The following is a 20,992-nucleotide window of genomic DNA, read 5'->3' as shown; positions in this document are numbered from 1 at the left end:
GAGTTAAAAAATATTTTAAAATTTCACTTGGAGCTTTGTTGTTTAGACATTTTTAAATATCTGTAACTGTGGCCGTCAGCGTGTACTCTTGAAAGAAAGACCCCTTCTTGGTTTTTTTTATTTCTAAGCCCAGAGCCCTCTTTTTCTCCCAAGCAAGCAACAGGCCTGAAACACTGTTTCAGAAAACACAATATGCTTCTGTTCCCTGACATTTCCAAAGCTTGTGGCCCAGTCTCCTGTGCCCTGCTGTAAAGAGGATAGATGGTAAAAAAAGAAAATGGCGTGTCTTTTCCAAGCAATAATTCAGAGCTCATTAAGAAGAATAATGTGACATAAAGCCACAAATTCCAGGAACCTGGAACAGTAGTGCCCTACAAATCATTCTACCTAACAGTTGCTAAGAAAGGTAAAAAAGGGCAAGAAACTTCTGGTCTTTTCTTGGTTATTGTCAGCCAGCTCTAAGGAAAACATACCCAACTTTAATAAAAGCATTGCTGTTTCAAAATATAAAGGAAGAATGTATGGGTATTATACATTTAGCCTCTTGGGAAAAAATTGTGGACTGAGTTTTGGGTGTTTTTTTTTTTTAATCCCATGGACCTCCAGAAATTGTAGTAGATTCTTCTGTGAATTTGAAACTTTGATTTGATTAGCTATGGAAGTTATATGGATAATGAATAATTAGATTTCATCAAGGTAAATAAGTTTAAAGCATGTCCTCACTCTGAAATGCTGCATATTTGTAAAATTTGGATTTGATTTGTAATCAAGCTTTCAAAAAACTCAGAGCATCCACTATTTTTCAAAATATGGGACTAATGTCTTTGGTACTTTATGTAGTCTGAGGAAATTAATATCCTTAAGATGTAGCCATTCATACACTTTTATAGATTGTGAAACACAGCATCTAGTCATTTTATCTGGGTAAAAATTGCAGTCCAGGAATATTTTCATAATGTCTGATTTGAGCTAGCTAAGTTGTAGTCCAAGAATATTTTCATATTATGGTTTAGCTTTCTGTATTATTATTTTTTTTTTTAATTTTTTTTTTCAACGTTTATTTATTTTTGGGACAGAGAGAGACAGAGCATGAACGAGGGAGGGGCAGAGAGAGAGGAAGACACAGAATCAGAAACAGGCTCCAGGCTCTGAGCCATCAGCCCAGAGCCTGATGCGGGGCTCGAACTCACGGACCTCAAGATCGTGACCTGGCTGAAGTCGGACGCTTAACCGACTGCGCCACCCAGGCGCCCCTTTCTGTATTATTTTTAAAGTCATAATGTGAATTTTTATTTAGTGTAATCATTTCAGTAGTGCAAAATAGTCATCATCTGTTAAATGCTCTACAAACTTGATACACATAGAGTTGGAGCAAGAATAAATCAAAGCTCTCAATTTCTTTAGTTTCACAAAACCTTAACTTTTTGTGTTGCTTTGATATTGATAAGAATGGTGGAAAATGTAAACTGATGCTTGAAGCTATAGGCCAGTAAGGACACCTCCTGATATTTGTCATGGACCTTTTTATGGTATAGCAAATACTGTGTAATCATGTAATAAAATCAGAAGAAGCCAAAATGGAAATGAGTTAGAGGGAAGTCTATTCCTGCCTAAAATATTTACATATAAAAATACTTGGGTTTAGCTGAAAAGTATGGATGAAACAATAAAGCAATTTAAGGGGATGATACACATGTTGAATTGATGGGTTAGAATTGTAAAGTTCATTCTGAACACTTGTGAAGGGAAAGATGTTATTGCTTAAAAATCATACACCAAGGAAAATTGTGGGGAACAATAGGAAAAGCCGAATTAAAAAGAAAAAGAAAAAGACCATGAAGATTTGAAAGGAATTAATTAAAAAAACCAGATTAACAGAGGTATTATAGTCATAAAAATTCAGAGGTTAAAGTCTATTAATAATCTCTAACCTTCTCATTTGCTGGGTTAGGAAAAGGAGGGCCAGTGAGCAAAGAAGCATAAAAGTTTAATGTGCTAAATCAAACTTTTTCACGTGAGTTCTTAAACTCATGTATTTTTCCATCTTGAAGAAATATTTTGTATCCATTTTTAACTTTCTGTTTAATCTTTCTCTCCCCTCAAGTTCTGATTTTGCCTAAAAAAAAAAAAAGTAATATACTAGTAATCCTTATTTCGTGACTGTTCTCTTCATTTCTATACTCCCATTTCTTTCTCTTCAATTTCAACGCTCTTCAAAATTGTATCCACCGTAATAGCTCCCACTCTGTTTCACCAAGTTTCTTTGTCAACTTGTTGGCTTCAGTAGCTGTTTTCTTAAAGGCCAGTTGTGTCCTCTTAAATTTTCAAATCTATAGACTTTCTTCATAAATTTGTCCCTATTTAAAGAAGAGAGTCATGTTCTTTCCAACATGACCTTTAATGTTATAGAGATAAAATATTGGTCTGAATCCCAGATATCTTGGTGCAACCACCTATGCAGTGTATGTCCTCACAGACTTAGGGCCACTCTGAGGCAGTATCTGAATAGGCAGTTAAATAAGGGTAAGTAAGACAGGACATTTGTTGATCACATCCAGGCCTTATTCTCTCTTGACCTCGTCTTATGTTAGTATCCCTACCTTCTCCAGTTAACATTGGTTTCATAAATTCCCTCTAACAACCGGGATTGTTTTGGCCTCAGGATATTTGCACTTGCTCTCCTCTCAGTTTATTTTTTTTTTAATTTTTTTTAACGTTTATTTATTTTTGAGACAGAGAGAGACAGAGCATGAACGGGGGAGGGTCAGAGAGGGAGACACAGAATCTGAAACAGGCTCCAGGCTCTGAGCTGTCAGCACAGAGCCTGACGCAGGGCTCGAACTCACGGACCGCGAGATCATGACCTGAGCCGAAGTCGGCCACTTAACCGACTGAGCCACCCAGGCGCCCCGTCTCTCCTCTCAGTTTAGATCACCCTTTCTTAGCATGACTGGCTTCCGCATTCAGGACTCAGCTCAGTCATCTCCTCTTCAGAGAGGCCTTCCTTGACCACCCTATTTAATGTTGTCCTTCCCCCAAACTTTCCAGTGCCTGTTATCATTATATTCTACCTTCTTTTCTTTTTTTAAAAAAAATATTTATTTATTTTTGAGAGAGAAAGAGAGAGAGAGAGACAGAGCGTGAGCAGGGGAGGGCAGAGAGAGAGGGAGACACAGAATCTGAAGCAGGCTCCAGGCTCTGAGCTGTCAGTACAGAGCACGATGCAAGGTTCAAACCCATGAACAGTGAGATCATGACCTGGGCCAAAGTCAGACACTTAATCGACTGAGCCACCCAGGTACCCCTGCCTTATTTTCTTTAGATCACATATCACCATCTAAAATTAGCATTTATTTTCTTATTTATTGTCTTTCCCCATGACAATATGAATGAAAGTTGCATGAAAACAGGGTCATTCTCTGCCCTTTTCTCTGTTGTACTTCTGACTCCAAGAACTGCCACATAGTCAGTACAAAGTAAACATACACTAGATAAATTATCAAATCATGGAAGTAGCGACATGTTATAAAGGACCAAACCTCCAACTAAGAAGTAAATCTTTTTTTCCCTTAAAGAAATCTTTCTTCTCTTTCTTTCTTTCTTTCTTTCTTTCTTTCTTTCTTTCTTTCTTTTATTTTATTTTTTTTTTTAATTTTTTTTTCAACGTTTATTTATTTTTGGGATAGAAAGAGACAGAGCATGAACGGGGGAGGGGCAGAGAGAGAGGGAGACACAGAATCGGAAACAGGCTCCAGGCTCTGAGCCATCAGCCCAGAGCCCGACGCGGGGCTCGAACTCACGGACCGCGAGATCGTGACCTGGCTGAAGTCGGACGCCTAACCGACTGCGCCACCCAGGCGCCCCTCTTTCTTTCTTTTAAAGAAATCTTTAATATAGTAATACTTTAGGCATTAGCAAGAAGTTGGGAAAGGAATTTTGGAGATTACAAGCCTTCCCGGTGCTCCTTAAACCATACTAATTAAGTAGCAACCTGCTCTGTGAGCGCTGAGGCCCTACTTCCTTCCTTCCCCCAAAACTTAAAATCTTAAACACAGCTCTGTTACTAATGCCTATAGTCAAGGCAGATGTTTTTGGCTAAAAATACTTTGTTAATTAGCAAAATATTTCTCCCTAACTCTGGATATCACCTCTATGGCATAGACAAACATACATCCCCTCCAAAACATTTAGATACTATATTTAGATACTATAGTATATTAATTGAATGCATTTATATATAGTACTGTAATACTATTAAAAATGCTAAATTTTAAATTTCTGTCATTTCCAGAAATCAAAGAATTAGTATAGGAAACTCAGTTTTTACATACTCTTCAGAGAAAGATGTTTTTTTGAATTGTTAATTAAGGTTTCTTGACATTGGGAGTTGGACATTGGAATTTCAATTGTAAACTAAGACCATGTCATTGTGCAGCCATATTTGCATTATACATGGCTGATATTTGCCAGTAAATTAATTAAGAGAAGCTATGTCATATCATTTTTTTATCTTTATATTTGTGGAGATAGATGTTAAATAAAAACATTGGTTGAATAAATGATTACTACTTTCCTAGCCTAAAATTATAGATGGTCATTTGAGCAAATGAAATGAAGCTTATTATATCATAAATTAGGATAATAGTAATTTCAAGTTCCACATTTTAGGAAAGGCGTAGTATTTAATAAGGAGAAAATTTTTAATTAAGAGAACTTTGGACAGGAGCAGAGTTTATTACCCCTCTTTCCAGCACCCAAGGAACATGACAGAATTCAAGAAATGACACTTTATAATCCAGACATCTGCCCAATGACAGGCAACGGGGGAATCAAGAATGAGTGATCACAGTGGTAGGTACATGGCTAGTTGTTGGCACCTGCTCCAGAAACATAACAATGGGAAGGAAAATGAATTAAACCTTTCAAGGTGCTATAATGTTTGAGAGCTTGGCCAGTCTCACTGGGTGTGTTTTCCCCCGCTCTACTATTATTATTATTGTCTTCTACCTTTTGAGCGCTACAGGCCCTCGGTTAGCACCACTTCCTAGCCCAAGATGTTGTAAGTCCATCCATTCCTAGAAGTATCTGTCTACATCCTATCCAGAAGTATCTTTTCTATTCCTGAGCTGCAGTCCTCATACTCCACTGTATTAGCTGCTGGGCCTTCTGTAGCTCTGGCTACAACAATCTGAATCCCTCCGGTCTCTATCTAATACCTTGGCTAAGTCTCTCCTAACCACCTTCCCAGCTCTCAGTATGATGAAATATTTTTGACATACTATGTATTTTATTTACAGTGCTACTCTTGTGCCCTTACTCTCACCCACTCAGACTTTGTCTTTGTCCTGTGTTTGCTGTTTATTATTTTAAGCCAAACTACTTAGCTCTATTCATCCAAACTATTAATGAACACTTCCGGCCCTATGGCCTATAAACTTCATTTAATTTAATCACATACTCTTATAACCCCTGATATTGCCATTTAAGTCTCTGAGGAATATCTACAAATATTTCTCTTACCTTTCATCACCTTTCTCCTAATGATTGACAATATACTAAATTTGCCTTTTGAAAAAATCTGAGTACAATTTTAACAATTATCATAATTATGTCATAAAATAGATCACTTGCACAGGCAATTTTACGTATTTTATTTTGAGGGTACTAAGTTTACAGTTTTTCTAAAGTCAAAAATTAGAAAATATGTATAAGGCAATATTCAGAAATATAGAAATGCTGCATCTCTTTCCAGAACTGAGCATCCTATATCAACACCCAAGATGATTGTGTGGTAATCTCTTGGGATTGGCTTGGGAGCCATGTTATACCTTTAGCCCCTGGCGTGAACAATGTGGATTGAATAATTTGACCTTTGTGAAAGAAAAACATATATTGGTCCTTGATTACTCTTTTCATTAAAATTTTTTTTTCTTATTGCTATGTATTTGGGGAGGAAAATAGAAAAAAAAAAGAATGGTTTTAAAAAGCAGAACTACCAACGAGAGAACACTGAAACTACTTTTAGTGCACTGTGCACAGTATATCCTTCTAGATCTTTTGCTGTGTACGTTTATACCTTTTTCCCCCATAAGAAGATAATATTCTGAACATATAATTTTATTTTTCATATTCCCTTTATTTGCCTCTTGTGCAGGGAAATCACAGATCATCTCACAAATCCAGGTTTCCATAACGGCCTAGTTTAGCAAGAATAGATAGATAAATAGATAGGTAGATAGATAGATAGATAGATAGATAGATAGATAGATAGTAGAAAGAAAAATAGGAAGGAAGGAAGGAAGGAAGGAAGGAAGGAAGGAAGGAAGGAAGGAAGGAAGGAAGGAAGGGAGGAAGGAAGGAAGGAAGGAAGGAAAAGAAAGAATGGATAGCCTATGGGGTCTGAATTGATCTGTGACCCCTAGCAGTAGGGTAAATCCATATTTGGTATGCGGACCAGCCAAAGCTAGCTGCAAATATCTGCTTCTTCTATCCCTCGCCCTATATTAAAAACATATTTGATTTCAATAGATACTTATTTACAACAGCATTTTCTAAGGTACACTCTATTTTATTGATGAACATATCTTACTTAAATACCCTTAACTATTGGACACTTGTGGGATTTTCCCTTGGGTGTATGAGTGTGTTGTTATAGTCAATTCTGCAGCAAATATTATTGTTAAATCTGTACACATTCTAAGTTTTCCTTTAGGATGTACTTAAAAGTAGAATCAATAGTTTAAAAGCTAGGCTGTTTTTTTTTTTAAGGTTTTTGATACATATTGCCAGCTAGTCCTTCAGAAGTCCATCACTGAGACCCACACTAGCATTGTTGGAAATTTACTATATCACCAGATCCTTAGAAATGGTCTTTTTTAAAGTAACTGATAATGTAATAGACCTGTGCTTTCTTAACTACACTAAGCATTCCAAATGATCACCCATGTTTACAGACTTTTTCTTACAGCAAGGTACTCCATGAATCAAGAGGCACAAAACTTTAAACATTTTGTTTGATAGCTTGCTTGCTTGCTTGTAGGTGTAGGTGGTGAGGAGCAGGGAAAGTCAAGGAAACCAGTAGTGATACCCTAGCCTCAGTCTCCTTCTTCTCAGAACATAGCACTGGAAGGCAACTATTCAAAACTCATTCCTGATGATCTCGAAGTTTCTAGAAGATGAAGAATAGATCCATCTTACAAAACTTTTAGTAACCTTTTTTGTAGATAATGCATTATCAAAGTTGTTAGGTTGAAGAGGAGTATACTTCCATAGAACCAAATTGTCATTAAAATATTTATCTACAAACTGATTTATCAGCTCTAGTATTTTATTGTATCCTGCTTAATTTTGGACAAGTTCTTTATAGCTTTTATATGCAACCGTGAAAATTAAAAATGCAAAAATTATAAGGTATAATAAACAATATTTTGTGAGTATATCTTTTTCTTCCTTGGTAGATATTAGCTTAAGTGGCTCTGTTAGAAAGGCATATGTTTGAGAGAAAGATGCCTACATGACAGGAGTACTAGGTTATTCTGACATGTTATATGGAGTATGTTATTATTTTGAAAGCCTGAGTTTCAACTAAACTTTAACTTTTAAAGGCTATGCCATGCCTTTTCTGATGACAGCATATTATGAAAATCATAGGTTGCATTTCTGTGTTTATTTGCCCACAATCCACAGAATAAGAAACACCATAAGGCAGCAAAACATTAAATAGTTTAAGGGAACCTTACAGATATGCCAGTTCAAGATGTTTAATGGATGCCCAATGGATGATGGTGGTGGTGATGGTAAGGGGTGATAATAATAGGGAGAAGGAAGGGGAGAATAATTTTTGGAGCTCTTATGTGTCTGGCATTCTGCTCAGTGCTTTACTTACATTTTCTCATTTATTAAGTGAGGAAATTAAGTTTCAGAAAGGCTAACAACCCTCCCCAATGAATCAGCCAAAGATCAAACCCAGATTTCCTGACTCTCAGTGCAGTCTATTGTCCATTATATAATGCCGGCTGTATTAAAGACATTGTAGACATTTTAATTTCAAAAGTTTTTAAGTTTATAATTACAAATATCATTTCTATTAATGCAGCTAAGTTTTTAAAGAAAAACTGAAGAGCTTTAGCCTTATTTTATCTGTTGCCCATATTCCCTGATAAAAATTGTTATTATTTTAATTTATTACATTTTTACTTTAGTTATATATATTATCTCTATTCTCTAAGGTAAGAAGGGAAAATAAAATAATCTAATGTTACAAATGAAGAATCTGAGGCTCAGAATAATTAATTCTTCTAAGGAAGTCAGTTAAGTAATGGCAAAACTGGAAGTCAAGCCCACATCTGTTTGCCCCCAAAACTCTATTTTATTCTATTGTTGTTTATTAAAGAATAGCAGCATCAAACAAGCTTGCAAATTATCAATTTGGGGTATTATAGAAGCATATACACTGTTCTGTCTTTTGGCCTATTTATGTCTCATTTCTCCTTAAACTAATATGAAGGGTAAAATAGTCCAGTTTACTATATATTTTTTTAAATTTGGGGGGCACCTAGGTGGCTCAGTTGGTTAAGCTACCGACTTCAGCTCAGGTCATGATCTCTAAGTTTACCAGTTCAATCCTCATGTCGGGGTCTGTGCTGACAGCTCAGAACCTGGAGGCTGCTTTGGATTCTCTCTCTGTGCCCTTTCCCTACTCGTGCTATCTCTCTCTCTCAAAAATAAATTTAAAAAAAAATTTTTTTTTTAATTTTATACTAGGCCTTTCCCCTCTTAAATGCTTGGAGAAAATGTACATAAAATTAACATGTGGTCCTGGAGTAGATTTTACTCTAGGATGCAGTAAAAAAAAATTGGGGTGGGGGGGTGGTTGGGAGGAAAGACCAAGAAATTGAATTAGAAATAAGAGCTTTCCTCAATAGGTCAGTTTTCCAATTCTCACTCTTTAAATGATACATAAAGATATTTCTAATGTTTCTTGATTTTTTTCTTTTGTTTCTGTAATTATGTTATTCACTCCTGTTATCAGTATGAAATTAAGGCAAAAACCATGACTCTAATCCCAAATCAAAATGACCTATAAATAACTCTTCCCGTACCTGCAGTCAGGTTGCTTCCTTCACATTTTTCCAGGTTTGGGGGGGCCCAGCTGGATAGCCTGCTTCTGGATTCTTCAAACCCCGCTCGACTTCCTACCACATCCCAGTAATCACAGAAGAATCAAGGGTCCTGTCTTTAATTAGTTGGCCGTGTTAGTCTCCTGACTATTGCCAATGGGAGTAATCAGTAATCACTACTAACACTCCCAATGGGAGTAATCAGCTAATCAGTAATCAGTAATCATCAATCAGCTCACATGCTTCATTGATTCATTGATTGCTTCTTGATCACATTGTCTAGAAAACTAATAATGAGGTGTTTTTTTTTCTTTCAAATGAATGCAATCTCCCTTTATCCTTTGGAATATAGACATAATGATAAATATGAAATTACATAAAGTGAAATAACTTATTTTTTAATTCAAAACTAATGAAACATCAATCCCTGTTAGAAAATGTAACCGTTATTTTGATAAATCTTATACATCTTTTAAGATAAAGAAAACTTATTTTGAAAGGCCACTGTTAGCAGTGGATGCTGTCATTTTTGCTATTTTTTAAAAGATTCACCCACTCTACTAATTTCTTTTTGAAGGCAGTAGTAAAACATATCAGAGAAGAGTGCTTTTGGAAGCATCTCCCTTTGTTGTATGGCTGCCTTAAAGCATATTTGTACTTGCAGGATAGTATATTGTCTGAAATAAGCCCCCGATTTTCTGTGAATATATCCCCCCCATGGCCACGCAAACCGGTGCCTTCTTTGAGTGAAGTGAAATCGTGAGTTTACATAGTTGTGTTACATAGCTGCGTTAGGTTGACCCTGAATAGTAGAGCCCATTCAAGACCATGGTATTTGGAAGTTTTTAAATCCTAAAAATGTGTCCCATAAATGATATGATTTAATTATACTCCAGATGTTTCATCTAAAATACATTTTCTGTCTTTTCCTTTTCACTCTTGTCCTGCCTTTTAATGATCCATCGGCCTACAGTGTCTTTACATCCAAAATGCAAAGCAGACAAGTGGGCATCTCAGGGAAGAACATGACCAAAAGCACCAGCATCAGCGGAGACATGTGCTCGCTGGAGAAGAACGACGGCAGCCAGTCTGACACCGCAGTGGGTGCCCTGGGCACCAGCGGCAAAAAGCGGCGCTCTAGCATTGGGGCCAAAATGGTAGCTATTGTTGGCCTCTCCAGGAAGAGTCGCAGTGCTTCTCAGCTCAGCCAAACGGGTAGGCATTTTTATGTTACTTTTGACTTCATGTTTGAGCTGTAATTAAAATACGTATTCTCTTCTCTTGCTCATTTCATCGCAGTAATTAATGGAAGATGACATGTTCCAGAGAGATGGGGCCATTTTAAGCTAGTTGACCTTTCTGCACATGAAACACTAACTTTGTTTTTCAGTGACCAATGAACCTGCTTTGAAGTGAACCTTGGCCCCCGTTCTCGAGATGCGTGTACGGTCTTTGCTCCTCAGGGAGGAGTTAAGCTGTGGTGGCGGGATTGCCTGTTGCTGATGCTTCGTAAAGATGCTCTGATCTGTGAGATATTTGCTTTCTTTAGGTTCCTCAAGAGGGAACCAGCCAAATTAATTTCCATTCCCAGCAAGTTACCGTCATGAAGATGACACCTCCTATGTTGTGTGAATAATGTAGTTCTTTTATTGCTGACAACCTAACTTCTTTTTCAGTTTGTAAGCAGCATTTACCAGTAGTATCAATTTTCTGACTGCAGTTTTTATTTCCCTGTTAAAACTTCAAGCAGCAATATTCTCCAGCAGCAGGGATGGAGGAATTTTCTGCTGATAGTGAAGATATTCAAAGCCTTGCTACTTTCAAATTCCGTTTCGAAATCACATCTGCAAAAATAAATTAGATACAGCACTCCTACTCCTACTCAGAAAAGCCACAGTTAGCAATTAAGAAATTTGTGAGTCAAAGCAACGTCTTTTCAAATGGTTGTTGATAATTAAACATTAAATCCCTGGTATCTTGGAAATAATAACATATCTTCCACTTAACAAACAAACAAACAAAAGCGTGTAATATGGTGTTTCTTTTACAGCAAATAAATTATAGGCAAATGGGTGAAATCTCATTTATGTTTGAATTACTAGGGTTCTAATTACTAGGGTTTCTAATACACAGAAATCAGGACAAAAATCTGCAACACAAAAGAATTTAAGGATACGTTAATTCCTGGACCCGGCTAACCTTCATTTTATATAACTGTAATAGGGATTCTGGAATCTGAGTCTTATATATATACTCTTATATTGAAATAGTTATTTGATGGTTTTCCTGATATTGTGGTTGTAACTCACTATGTTTAATGTGCCAATTGACATAGGAACTTTTCATTTGGTGCTTTAAAATGTTACATTTTAATATAGAAATAATTTATGGACATAGAGATCATACTTTAATTATTTTTAATTTACTTATGTTTATACATAATTAGCTATGTTGTACTAAAATGATAGATGTTGGCCTTTTGACATTGAAGTTGGATTTTTTTGTATCTCTCTAGCGGTTAGAACTTCATTGCATTTTTTTCTTAAAATCTACAAACATCTGTAAACCTAAAACTTGTCTAAAAATAAAGCCTGAAGCCTATCAGTTAAAAAATTAAGAACCTGTAAAACACACATTAATAAGATTATAGAAGTTAGAGATTATGTGGTATTAAACTAAATAATCATTTACACTTATTCAAGGTTTCTTGATAAATATTGAGAGCAGGCACAGAGAGCAAAGATGGTTTTTATCATTGTAAAAATAAATATCATTGTACCAGTGAGGATTTTCAGACAAGACTGCTTACTTACCTTCTAATGAGTAGAAAACTCGGCAAAATGGGACCTTTTTAAAAAATAGTGAAATTATTCTGGGTGATATCATACCAATCATTGTAAATAATAATTTGCATTTATAAAGGTATACGGATCAGTACACATGGCACATGCTAGATTGTGTGTTCCTTTGCCTGTTGATTGTAAACTCACCTGTAAAGTCAGCATTTCTAAAGATTACATATGACTTGCTAGGGATTATAACTTAGCAGAAAATACAGAGATAATAAGAAGACTCAGATTCTATTGCTTACTCTGAGTTATATGTGATAATCACATATGACCTCTTTAAAAACCTACCCGACATATCTGACTCGTAGAATGTTCCTCTGACAAAAGAAATTAACACCTCCTGTTCTAACAAGGTTTTTATAAGATAATTTTTTTTTTTAGTTTATAAGAAAATGCTTTGAGAACTTAAAATCATTTTGTTGGTGTAAGACATCATAGCCAATTTGGCCTCATAAGGGAATCAAGGACTCTGTTTTAGACACGTTGATTTTGAGATGCCTCTTTAGACTTCTAAGCGCAATATGGTAAATATTGGTAAATTGGTTATGAGTCTAGAGCCTAGTAGGTCAAGGCTGAGGATGTAATTTAGGAGTGATCAACAGGTAGTACTTAAAGCCATGGCACTGAATAAGATTACTGTAAAGTAACTTGTATCAAGAACAAAACTAAAGATGGGGCGCCTGGGTGGCGCAGTCGGTTAAGCGTCCGACTTCAGCCAGGTCACGATCTCGCGGTCCGTGAGTTCGAGCCCCGCATCAGGCTCTGGGCTGATGGCTCAGAGCCTGGAGCCTGTTTCCGATTCTGTGTCTCCCTCTCTCTCTGCTCCTCCCCCGTTCATGCTCTGTCTCTCTCTGTCCCAAAAATAAATAAACGTTGGAAAAAAAAATTTAAAAAAAAAAAAAAAAGAACAAAACTAAAGAGAGAGCTCTGTGATACCCCAACATTGAGAAAGCAGGAGAGAATTCATCAAAGAAGACTTAAGAAAGAGAAGCCATTAAAAAAAGAGAGAGGGGGGCACCTGGGTGGCTCAATTGGTTAAACCTTCAACTTCAGCTCAGCTCATGATCTCACGGTTTGTGGGTTCAAGCCCCGTGCCAGGCTCTGTGCTGACAGCTCAGAGCCTGGAGCCTACTTTGGATTCTGTGTCTCCCTCTCTCTCTGCCCCTCCCCTACTCATGCTGTGTCTCTCTCTGCCTCTCAAAAATGAATAAACGTAAAAAAAGAGAGAGAAAGAAAAGGAAAGGAAAGAATATGGTATCTTGGACACCAAATGAAGGAAACATTTTAGAAAGATTTATCAATGTGTCAGGTGCTTCTGACGGGTCAAGTAAGAAGAAGACTGAGAATTGACCATTGGATTTGGCAAGATGGGGAATTTGGTAAACCTTGACAAGCCTTGCAGTGGTGGACAAAGCCTTTTGGAGCAGGTTTAAAAAAATGGGAGTTGAGGTAGTGTCAGTAAGAATAATACCAAGAATAAAAATAAAAATATCTAATACTTACTGAACACTTTTATGTGCTGGGACTACTCTAAGCACTTTACATGTAAATCATTTAAACCTCACAATAATGTAATGAAGCAGGAATTAATTACTACTCTCCTCATTTTACGATTTTTTGAGAAAACCAAAATGAGCAGAGGGGAATAACTTCCCCAAGTTTACCTAAGCTGAAAGGGTAGAAGTTGGAATTTGAATCCAGACAGTATGGATCTGGAGATGTCACTTTTTACTCTATCATAGTCTAGACCAGCATTGTTCAATACAACTTTTGGCAATGTGGGCAATGTTCTGTATCTCTCCTATCCAATATGATATGTAGTACCAGCCACGCGTGACGAGCTTTTGAAATGTGGCTACTGTGATTAACTGAATTTTTTATTTTTTTTCACTTTTAATTAAATTTAAATAGGCACATATGACTAGTGACTACTGAGTTGAAAGTTTCAGATAATAACAGCTCTTTCCAGGACTGTTGATTAAAAAAAAAAAAATGGAAATTTAGAAACAGGACCATAGCTTGGGAGCATTGAAGTCAGAAAAGAGTTTTGTTATTTTAGTGACAGGATACTTGTGGGAACAACTTAGTAGTTGAAAGAGTTTTGGATTCAGAGCTTAAGTGGAAATCAGCGTTGTGGTCTGTGGTCAGTCAAGAAATTATGCTCTTTAATTTTCATCTTGTAATAATTTCTAAGGTTACATGGGATTTTACATTTACTCTAATTATAACACTCAATAACTGTAATCATTTATTTATTTGTCTATCTCCTGGCTAGACTGTTTTTTCTTATCTTATGTATCTTTCTCAGTGTCTGGTATAGTTTCAAATATAGTGATCTTCAGTGAAAAGCTCATGTACTCCTTGGGGTGCATGATTAAGTTCTCTGGGGGAAATGGAAAGAAAACGATAGAACTTCTTTTCATTTTTTAACTTAAAAGACAAGAAATTAAGCATTGCTAATGTTTAGTACACACTTCACCCTTGTGTTCATGGTTGGTCTGGATGTCAGATGGTCAGTGTTGCATGCCTTTCTGCAAGTGTTAGTTTTGTTAACCATCAGAAAATGGGCAAGTGGCTTAAAAAGATTACTGCGAAGAAACTGTGGATTAAATATAATAGCTATTGCAATTGTGCAAAAAAGGTAGACCTGAAACTTTTGTTTCTACTCAAGCTCTTCATCAGCCATTGATGAAGTACAGTGGCACTCTTAAGATTTGACAAGAAGCTCACTGAAAAATTCTAAGTTATTGGGGGAGGCGCCTAGGAGGCTCAGCCACTTGAACCTCCAACTTCCGCTCAGGTCAGGACCTCATGGTTCATGGGTTCAAGCCCCATGTCTGGCTCTGTGCTGACAGCTCAGAGCCTGGAGTCTGCTTTGGATTCTGTGTCTCCCTCTCTCTCTCTGCCCCTGCCCTGCTTGCGTTCTCTCTCTCTCTCTCATAAATAAATATTGAAAAATTTTTCAAAAAAATAAATTCTAAGTTATTGAGAAGATTAATAAAAGATAGATTTACATCCACTATTATTAATGATGAACCCCTTACCCTGTGTTTATGCTTTATATGGTCTATGATATGTCTTTGTGAAGTTTCTTTTTCAATTATGACATCACTCAAAATAAGTATGAGAAAACCAAATTTGGAAGCAGACCTTCAAATTACTCTACTTATTGCTAACATAATGCCAGCTGCTATACTATATAAACTATATATATACTATATAAACCTTGATATATATAAAACTTAGTTCAAAAGGACTTTATTTATTGGGCAAAAATATCAGTTCACTGCAGTTAATCCCAGTGGGCCAGTGGCCTTTCTGTGATCATTCAGGGTTTGAGGCTGTTTCATCTTGAGGCTTTACCCTCTTCTAAGAACTTGGAAATGCTCTCTATACGGCCAGCACACGCAACTTTTTATGCGAAAGAATTAGAACTAGGAAATTCACATCTGTTTGTATTTCATTGGCTACTGCTCAGTCACAAGGCTGAGTCTGGGAAACAAAAGGTTGGGAAATGTAGTTTAGGCAGTGCTCAGGAACAAGAAGAAGAAAGTTTGGTGAGCACACCAACAGTTTTGAAAATTATAATGCACATCACTGGAAACATTTTTCCTGAAAACATAAAGTCTTACTTTATCATTAGAAATAATGATTTACAAATATTTGTTGCATTTTATTCTTTTAAATAATGTGTGTTTTATGTATTATACAACTATTTTAGAACATGTGTACCGTTGATAAATAATTTTTTTAGGGAAACGGAGATGATATTTTAAAAGGTTTAAAACAACTGGTCTAGTATATGTAATTCAAAAAGACCTAACACCACTATTCTAGTATGTTAAAGTTCTAAGTGAATGTTTGCTGAATCCATAGGTCTGTTAACAGAACTTGTACTAATGAAGAATAATAGAGATGTTAAATAGCAGTATTGCCTTTTCGTGTTATTAGAAATCTCAAACTAACACTATAGGATATAACATGTTAAGGAGTTTAACGCCAAATTTAGGCGTATTCCTCACTTTTGAAATTATAATGTTTTAGGGGCACCTGGGTGGCTCAGTGGGTTAAGCATCCAACTCCTGATGTCCACTCAGGTCATGATCTCACAGTTAGTGACGTTGAGCCCTGCATCTGGCCCTGGGCTGATAGCATGGAGTCCACTTGGGGTTCCCCCCTCCCTCTCTGCCCCTCCTCCGCTCACACTCTCTCTTTCTTTCAATATAAAATAAACATTTAAAAAATTATAATGTTTTAGCATTTATAATACTACCAGCCCTTATAATTAAAAGTATTGATAATCGTGCTGCTATTTATTCTTTGGTACTGAGTTCAAGTGGCTTAACTATAACAGATGAGGTAAAATATTTCATGTAAGTGAAAGCTATTATAAACATATTATGAATTGTGTTAAAGTACTTCTGTAGCAAGCTGGGGTAAACAAGTAGCTAAGAAAGATACCAGTTTTATTGTTAATGGAAATTAATTTAGCGCTTCTTAGATTTGGATTGAATTTCCCATCATTTGTTCTAAAAAGAAAACCCTTATTTTTATTTGCTTAATTGTGGTAAAATACGCATAGCGTAAAATTTATTACCTTAACCATTTTCAAATGCACAGTGCGGTGACAGTAAGTACCTTCCCATTATTGCACAACCATCTCCAAATGCTTTTCATCTTGCAGGGTGAAACTCTGCACCCATTAGAAACTCCCCTTTTGCCCTTTCCTCTAGCTTCTGGTAATGACCATCCCATATTCTGTGTCTGAATTTGACTACTCTGGGTACCTCGTATAATAAGCAGAATCGCACAATATTGGTCCCTTTGTGACCTAGTTATTTCACTTACCATAATGTTCTTAACATCCTTCCGTGCTGTGAGCATGTGTCAGCATTTCTTTCCTTTTTAAGGCTGAATAATATTTCATGGTACCTATATACCACATTTTGTTTATCTGTTCCCCTGTAAATGGACATTTGGGTTGTTTTCACCCTTTAGCAATCGTGAATTATACTGCTATGAAGAACACGGGTGTAAAAATACCTCTTCAAGATCCTGCTTTCAATTCTTTGGGGCACATACCCACAGTGGAATTGCTGGATCATATGGTAGTTCTATTTTTAATGTTTTGAGGACCGCCATTCCGTTTTCCAAGCAGCTGCACCATTTGACATTCCTGCCAACAGGGCACAGAGTTGTGGTTTCTCTCCTTCCTTGCCAACACTTGTTATTTTTTGATAACAGCCATCCTGATGGGTCTGAGGTGGCATCTCATTATAGTTTGGATTTGCATTTCCCTGATGATTAGTGATGTTAAGCATCTTTTCATGTGCTTATTGGCTATTTGGATATCTTTGGAGAAATGTCCATTCAAGTCTTGCCCATTTCCTTAAAAAAAAACCAAACCTTTTTATAATAGAAAAATGTAAGCCTGTTTTTCGGATTCTAAAGGATTATCTCTGTGTTAATAACAATACTTATTTGTTTGTTTGCTTATTTATTTATTTATTTTGAGAGAGACAACGTGTGAGCGGCAGAGGGGCAGAGGAGAGACAGGGAGAATTCCAAGCAGGCTCCACATTCAGTGCAGAGCCTGATGAGGGGCTCACTACCATGAGATTGTGACCTGAGCCGAAATCAACAATCGGATACTTAACTGACTGAGCCACCCAGGCACCCCAATCATTCATAGCTTTTAAAACTTCAGTGTACCAGGGGCTCCTAGGTGGCTCAGTCAGGTAAGGGTTCAACTCTTGATTTCGGCTCAGGCCATGATCTCACAGTTTGTGAGTTTGAGCCCCGAGTTGGGCTCTGCCCTGCCAATGTAGAGCCTACTTGGGATTCTGTCTCCCTCCCTCACCGTTTGCCCCTCCACCCCCTCTCAAAGTAAATAAACTTTAAAAAAAGCTATAAATGATGACATAAATATATGTCACATATTTCTGAACATCTCACATTCTAGTGTTTTATTATTATCTATAGAAAAAAATAAATAGAGCTCTTGAAAGCTATTGTTAAGGAACTATCTATTTAGGAACTATCCATTTACATCTACAATTGCAAATTATCTTGCATTATCCCTTTCCAAACCTAAAGATTACACTCATAGTCGAATTGTTAAAAATTTACTAATGAATTCTTACAGTATTATAATCATTTTCCTAAAGTACAAACATTACCATACATTTATTCATCTCACCAAGCAAACATTTTTTATCAACTACCCTATTTGCAAGGGAGGCATTTTGGTAGGTGCTAAGGAAAACGAAACTTGGCACATAGTCCTTACTCTTTTACAGCTTTTCTACTGAAGGATCTTAAAATCTCCCAGAAGAAATGAGTTGTAGGCTTGAGTAAATATAAAACAAAGTAGAACATGATGAGGACAAGCAAGAGGAACAGAGACTATCCTATAAGGAACTGTAGCAGAGTGGAGAAAGCAGATTGGCAAGTTTTCAAGTTCACATCTCCCGGCTCTGCTGCATGGACAAGTCAACCAACCTCTCTAAACTTCCATTTCCTCAGCTTTAAAAATAATGGACTCTATCTCCCCACCTCTTGAGGTTGTTATGAGCCCTTCTGAAAGCACTTAAAGCAGTGTCCAATACCATTAATATAATTATTAATATTGGTTCAGGTGTTAGTGCTCATAATATGTCATCGTTAGTGTGGCAGTGGAAATGATCACTCCCAACACTGATGCCAAGCTAGCAGTTGATCTAAGTCTTAAACTGTGGATAATGTTTAAACTGTGAGGATGCTGAGAACAGGGATGGACATTTCAGACACGGGCAGTAGCAGACCTAGAGATACGGAAATGCTGTCTATATGAGAGTATTTGACACATAGTGGGAGATGAGCCTGGCAATGGAGGTTGGAGCCAGATAAGAAATAACTTAATGTCTGGGGTGCCTGGGTGGCTCAGTCAGTTGAGCATCCAGCTCACCTTTGGCTTAGCTCACAATCTCACAGTTCATGAGATCAGCTCTACGCTGATGTCATTGGCCTGCTTGGGATTCTCTCTCTCCCTCTCTCTCTGCCACTCCCCTGCTCTCTCTCTCTCTCTCTCTCTTTCTCTCTCTCTCTCAATAAATAAACATTAAAAACAACAACAACAACAAAATGAAAGAACTTAAAGTCAGGCCGACGAGTTCAAGCCATAGAGTTGGCAGTAGGGAGCCTTTGCAGGATTTGAAATATGGTCATGACAGTCAGAGTTAGAAAGATTTTGTCAACAAGAAAGTCTAGAGATCAAGAATAGGAGACAAATTTTGTAAGGCAATTAGTTTAGAGCAGAGATGAGAGCCTGATCAATGGTGTATCAAGTTTTCTATTGCTGCCATAACAAATTGCCACAAATTTAGCAACTTAGTGCAGATTTACCGTTCTATCAGAAATATGAGTGAGCTCGGCTGGTTTCTCTGCTCTGTGTCTCACAAGATGGAAAGCAGAGTGTCATCAGGCTGGGCTTTTATCTAAAAGCTGAAAGGAAGACTCCATTTCCAAGTTCATTCGGGTTGTTGGCAGAATTCAATGCCTTGCCTGCCTAGGACCGACATCCCTTCTTTTACGGTGACCCCTGTCATCTTCAAGCTAACAATGGCATGTTGAATTTTTCTTGTGCTTCTGATCTGAGTACCCATTCTGCTGCATTTCTTTGTCCAGCTAGAGAAAATGCTCCACTTTTAAGGGCTTATATAATTAGATTGGGCCAACTTAGATGATTCAGGATAATATCCCTGTTTTAAGGTCCTTAACCTTAATTACATCTGCAAATTCCTTTATACCACATAACATAACATATTTTGAGATTCCAGAAAATAGTGCATGGACATCTTTGGGGACCATTGTGCCTACTACAAATGATAATTATGGAAAGATATTGAAAGGTGGAGGGATTCGAGAAATATTATAGATTTGTTTTATAAAAATTATTATTTACATCCTACTATTTGCTTCCTGGGAGTAAAGCAAAATAGAAATAAATGTTAATCTTCAGTTTACACTATCTGACCAAACAACACATACGAGTTGTTAAGCATATAATATTTTTTAAATATAAAATTCAGAAAACAATTTACCAGTTTTAAAGGCATCATTAACAGTAGCATGAATTTGTTCATTTTAATATTCACAACTTTAGATGTATGCGTTATCATTCCCATTTTACATATCAGAAAACTGAGACTCAGCAGTTCCATGATGGACAGATCCACTCCAAAGCTGGTACTCTATGTGATCCCACTGTTGCTTAAGGAATGTTTCAAAGTTTTGTTATTGTTGTTGTTGTTTTAATGTGTATTTATTCTTGAGAGAGAGAGAGACAGAGCATGAGCAGGGGAGGGGCAGAGAGAGAGGGAGACACAGAATCCAAAGCAGGCTCCAGGCTCTGAGCTGTCAGCACAGAGCCCGACGTGGGGCTCGAACCCACAAGCCATGAGATCATGACCTGAGCCGAAGTCAGACGCTCAACCAACTGAGCCACTCAGGTGCCCCTAAAGTATGTTTTTATAGGGACACCTGGGTGGCTCAGTTGGTTGAGCGTCCAGCTTTGGCTCAGGTCATGATCTCATCATTTGTGAGTTCGAGCCCCTCGTCGGGCTCTGTGCTGACAGCTCAGAGCCTGGACCCTGCTTCGGATTCTGTGTCTCCGTCTGTCTGTGCCCCTCCCCCACTCACACTCTGTCTCTCCAGTAAATAAATAAATATTAAAAAATATTTTTTAAGTATGTTTTTATAATTAGTTCTTTTCATATCATTAAGAGGAAGGAAACATTTCTCTTCAAAATAAAAACTTCGCAGGACACTACTTTTAATTTATTATAGGTTTTATTTAACTTAATTGGACATAATCTTAAAATCTGAATAGCCAAAGGCATTGTACAGGCTAGTAATCAGCAAAGGCCTTGTAACTGTGAATAACTAAACCATAAAGGGTTTAATTGTAAGCTGAAAAGTACATACTAAGGAAAAGAAGTCTTTTAATTTCATTAAAAGTAAGTGTTTTAAGGTTTTTGAGCATGA

At 36.9% G+C, this 20,992-nt stretch overlaps 1 protein-coding gene across 49 annotated transcripts in view; it reads left to right on the top strand.

Moving 5' to 3' along the window:
• The window catches only part of RIMS2 (regulating synaptic membrane exocytosis 2), a 614,335-nt gene that overhangs the window by 511,252 nt on the left and 82,091 nt on the right, over positions 1–20,992 (top strand). For 37 of the 49 annotated variants that reach the window (XM_086695440.1, XM_086695424.1, XM_086695420.1 and 34 more), the window contains one exon: positions 10,093–10,334. The exons of the other annotated variants lie outside the window; for them this stretch is intronic. In XM_086695440.1, coding sequence (XP_086551566.1) covers positions 10,093–10,334 — 242 coding nt within the window. The remainder of the gene's footprint in view (positions 1–10,092; positions 10,335–20,992) is intronic. 49 annotated transcript variants of the gene reach the window in all.

Source organism: Puma concolor, chromosome F2, assembly GCF_028749965.1.
Source record: "Puma concolor isolate L17-30 chromosome F2, mPumCon1.1.hap2, whole genome shotgun sequence".
NCBI classification, from domain to species: domain Eukaryota; kingdom Metazoa; phylum Chordata; class Mammalia; order Carnivora; family Felidae; genus Puma; species Puma concolor.
This window is presented reverse-complemented; position numbering and strand designations above follow the sequence as displayed.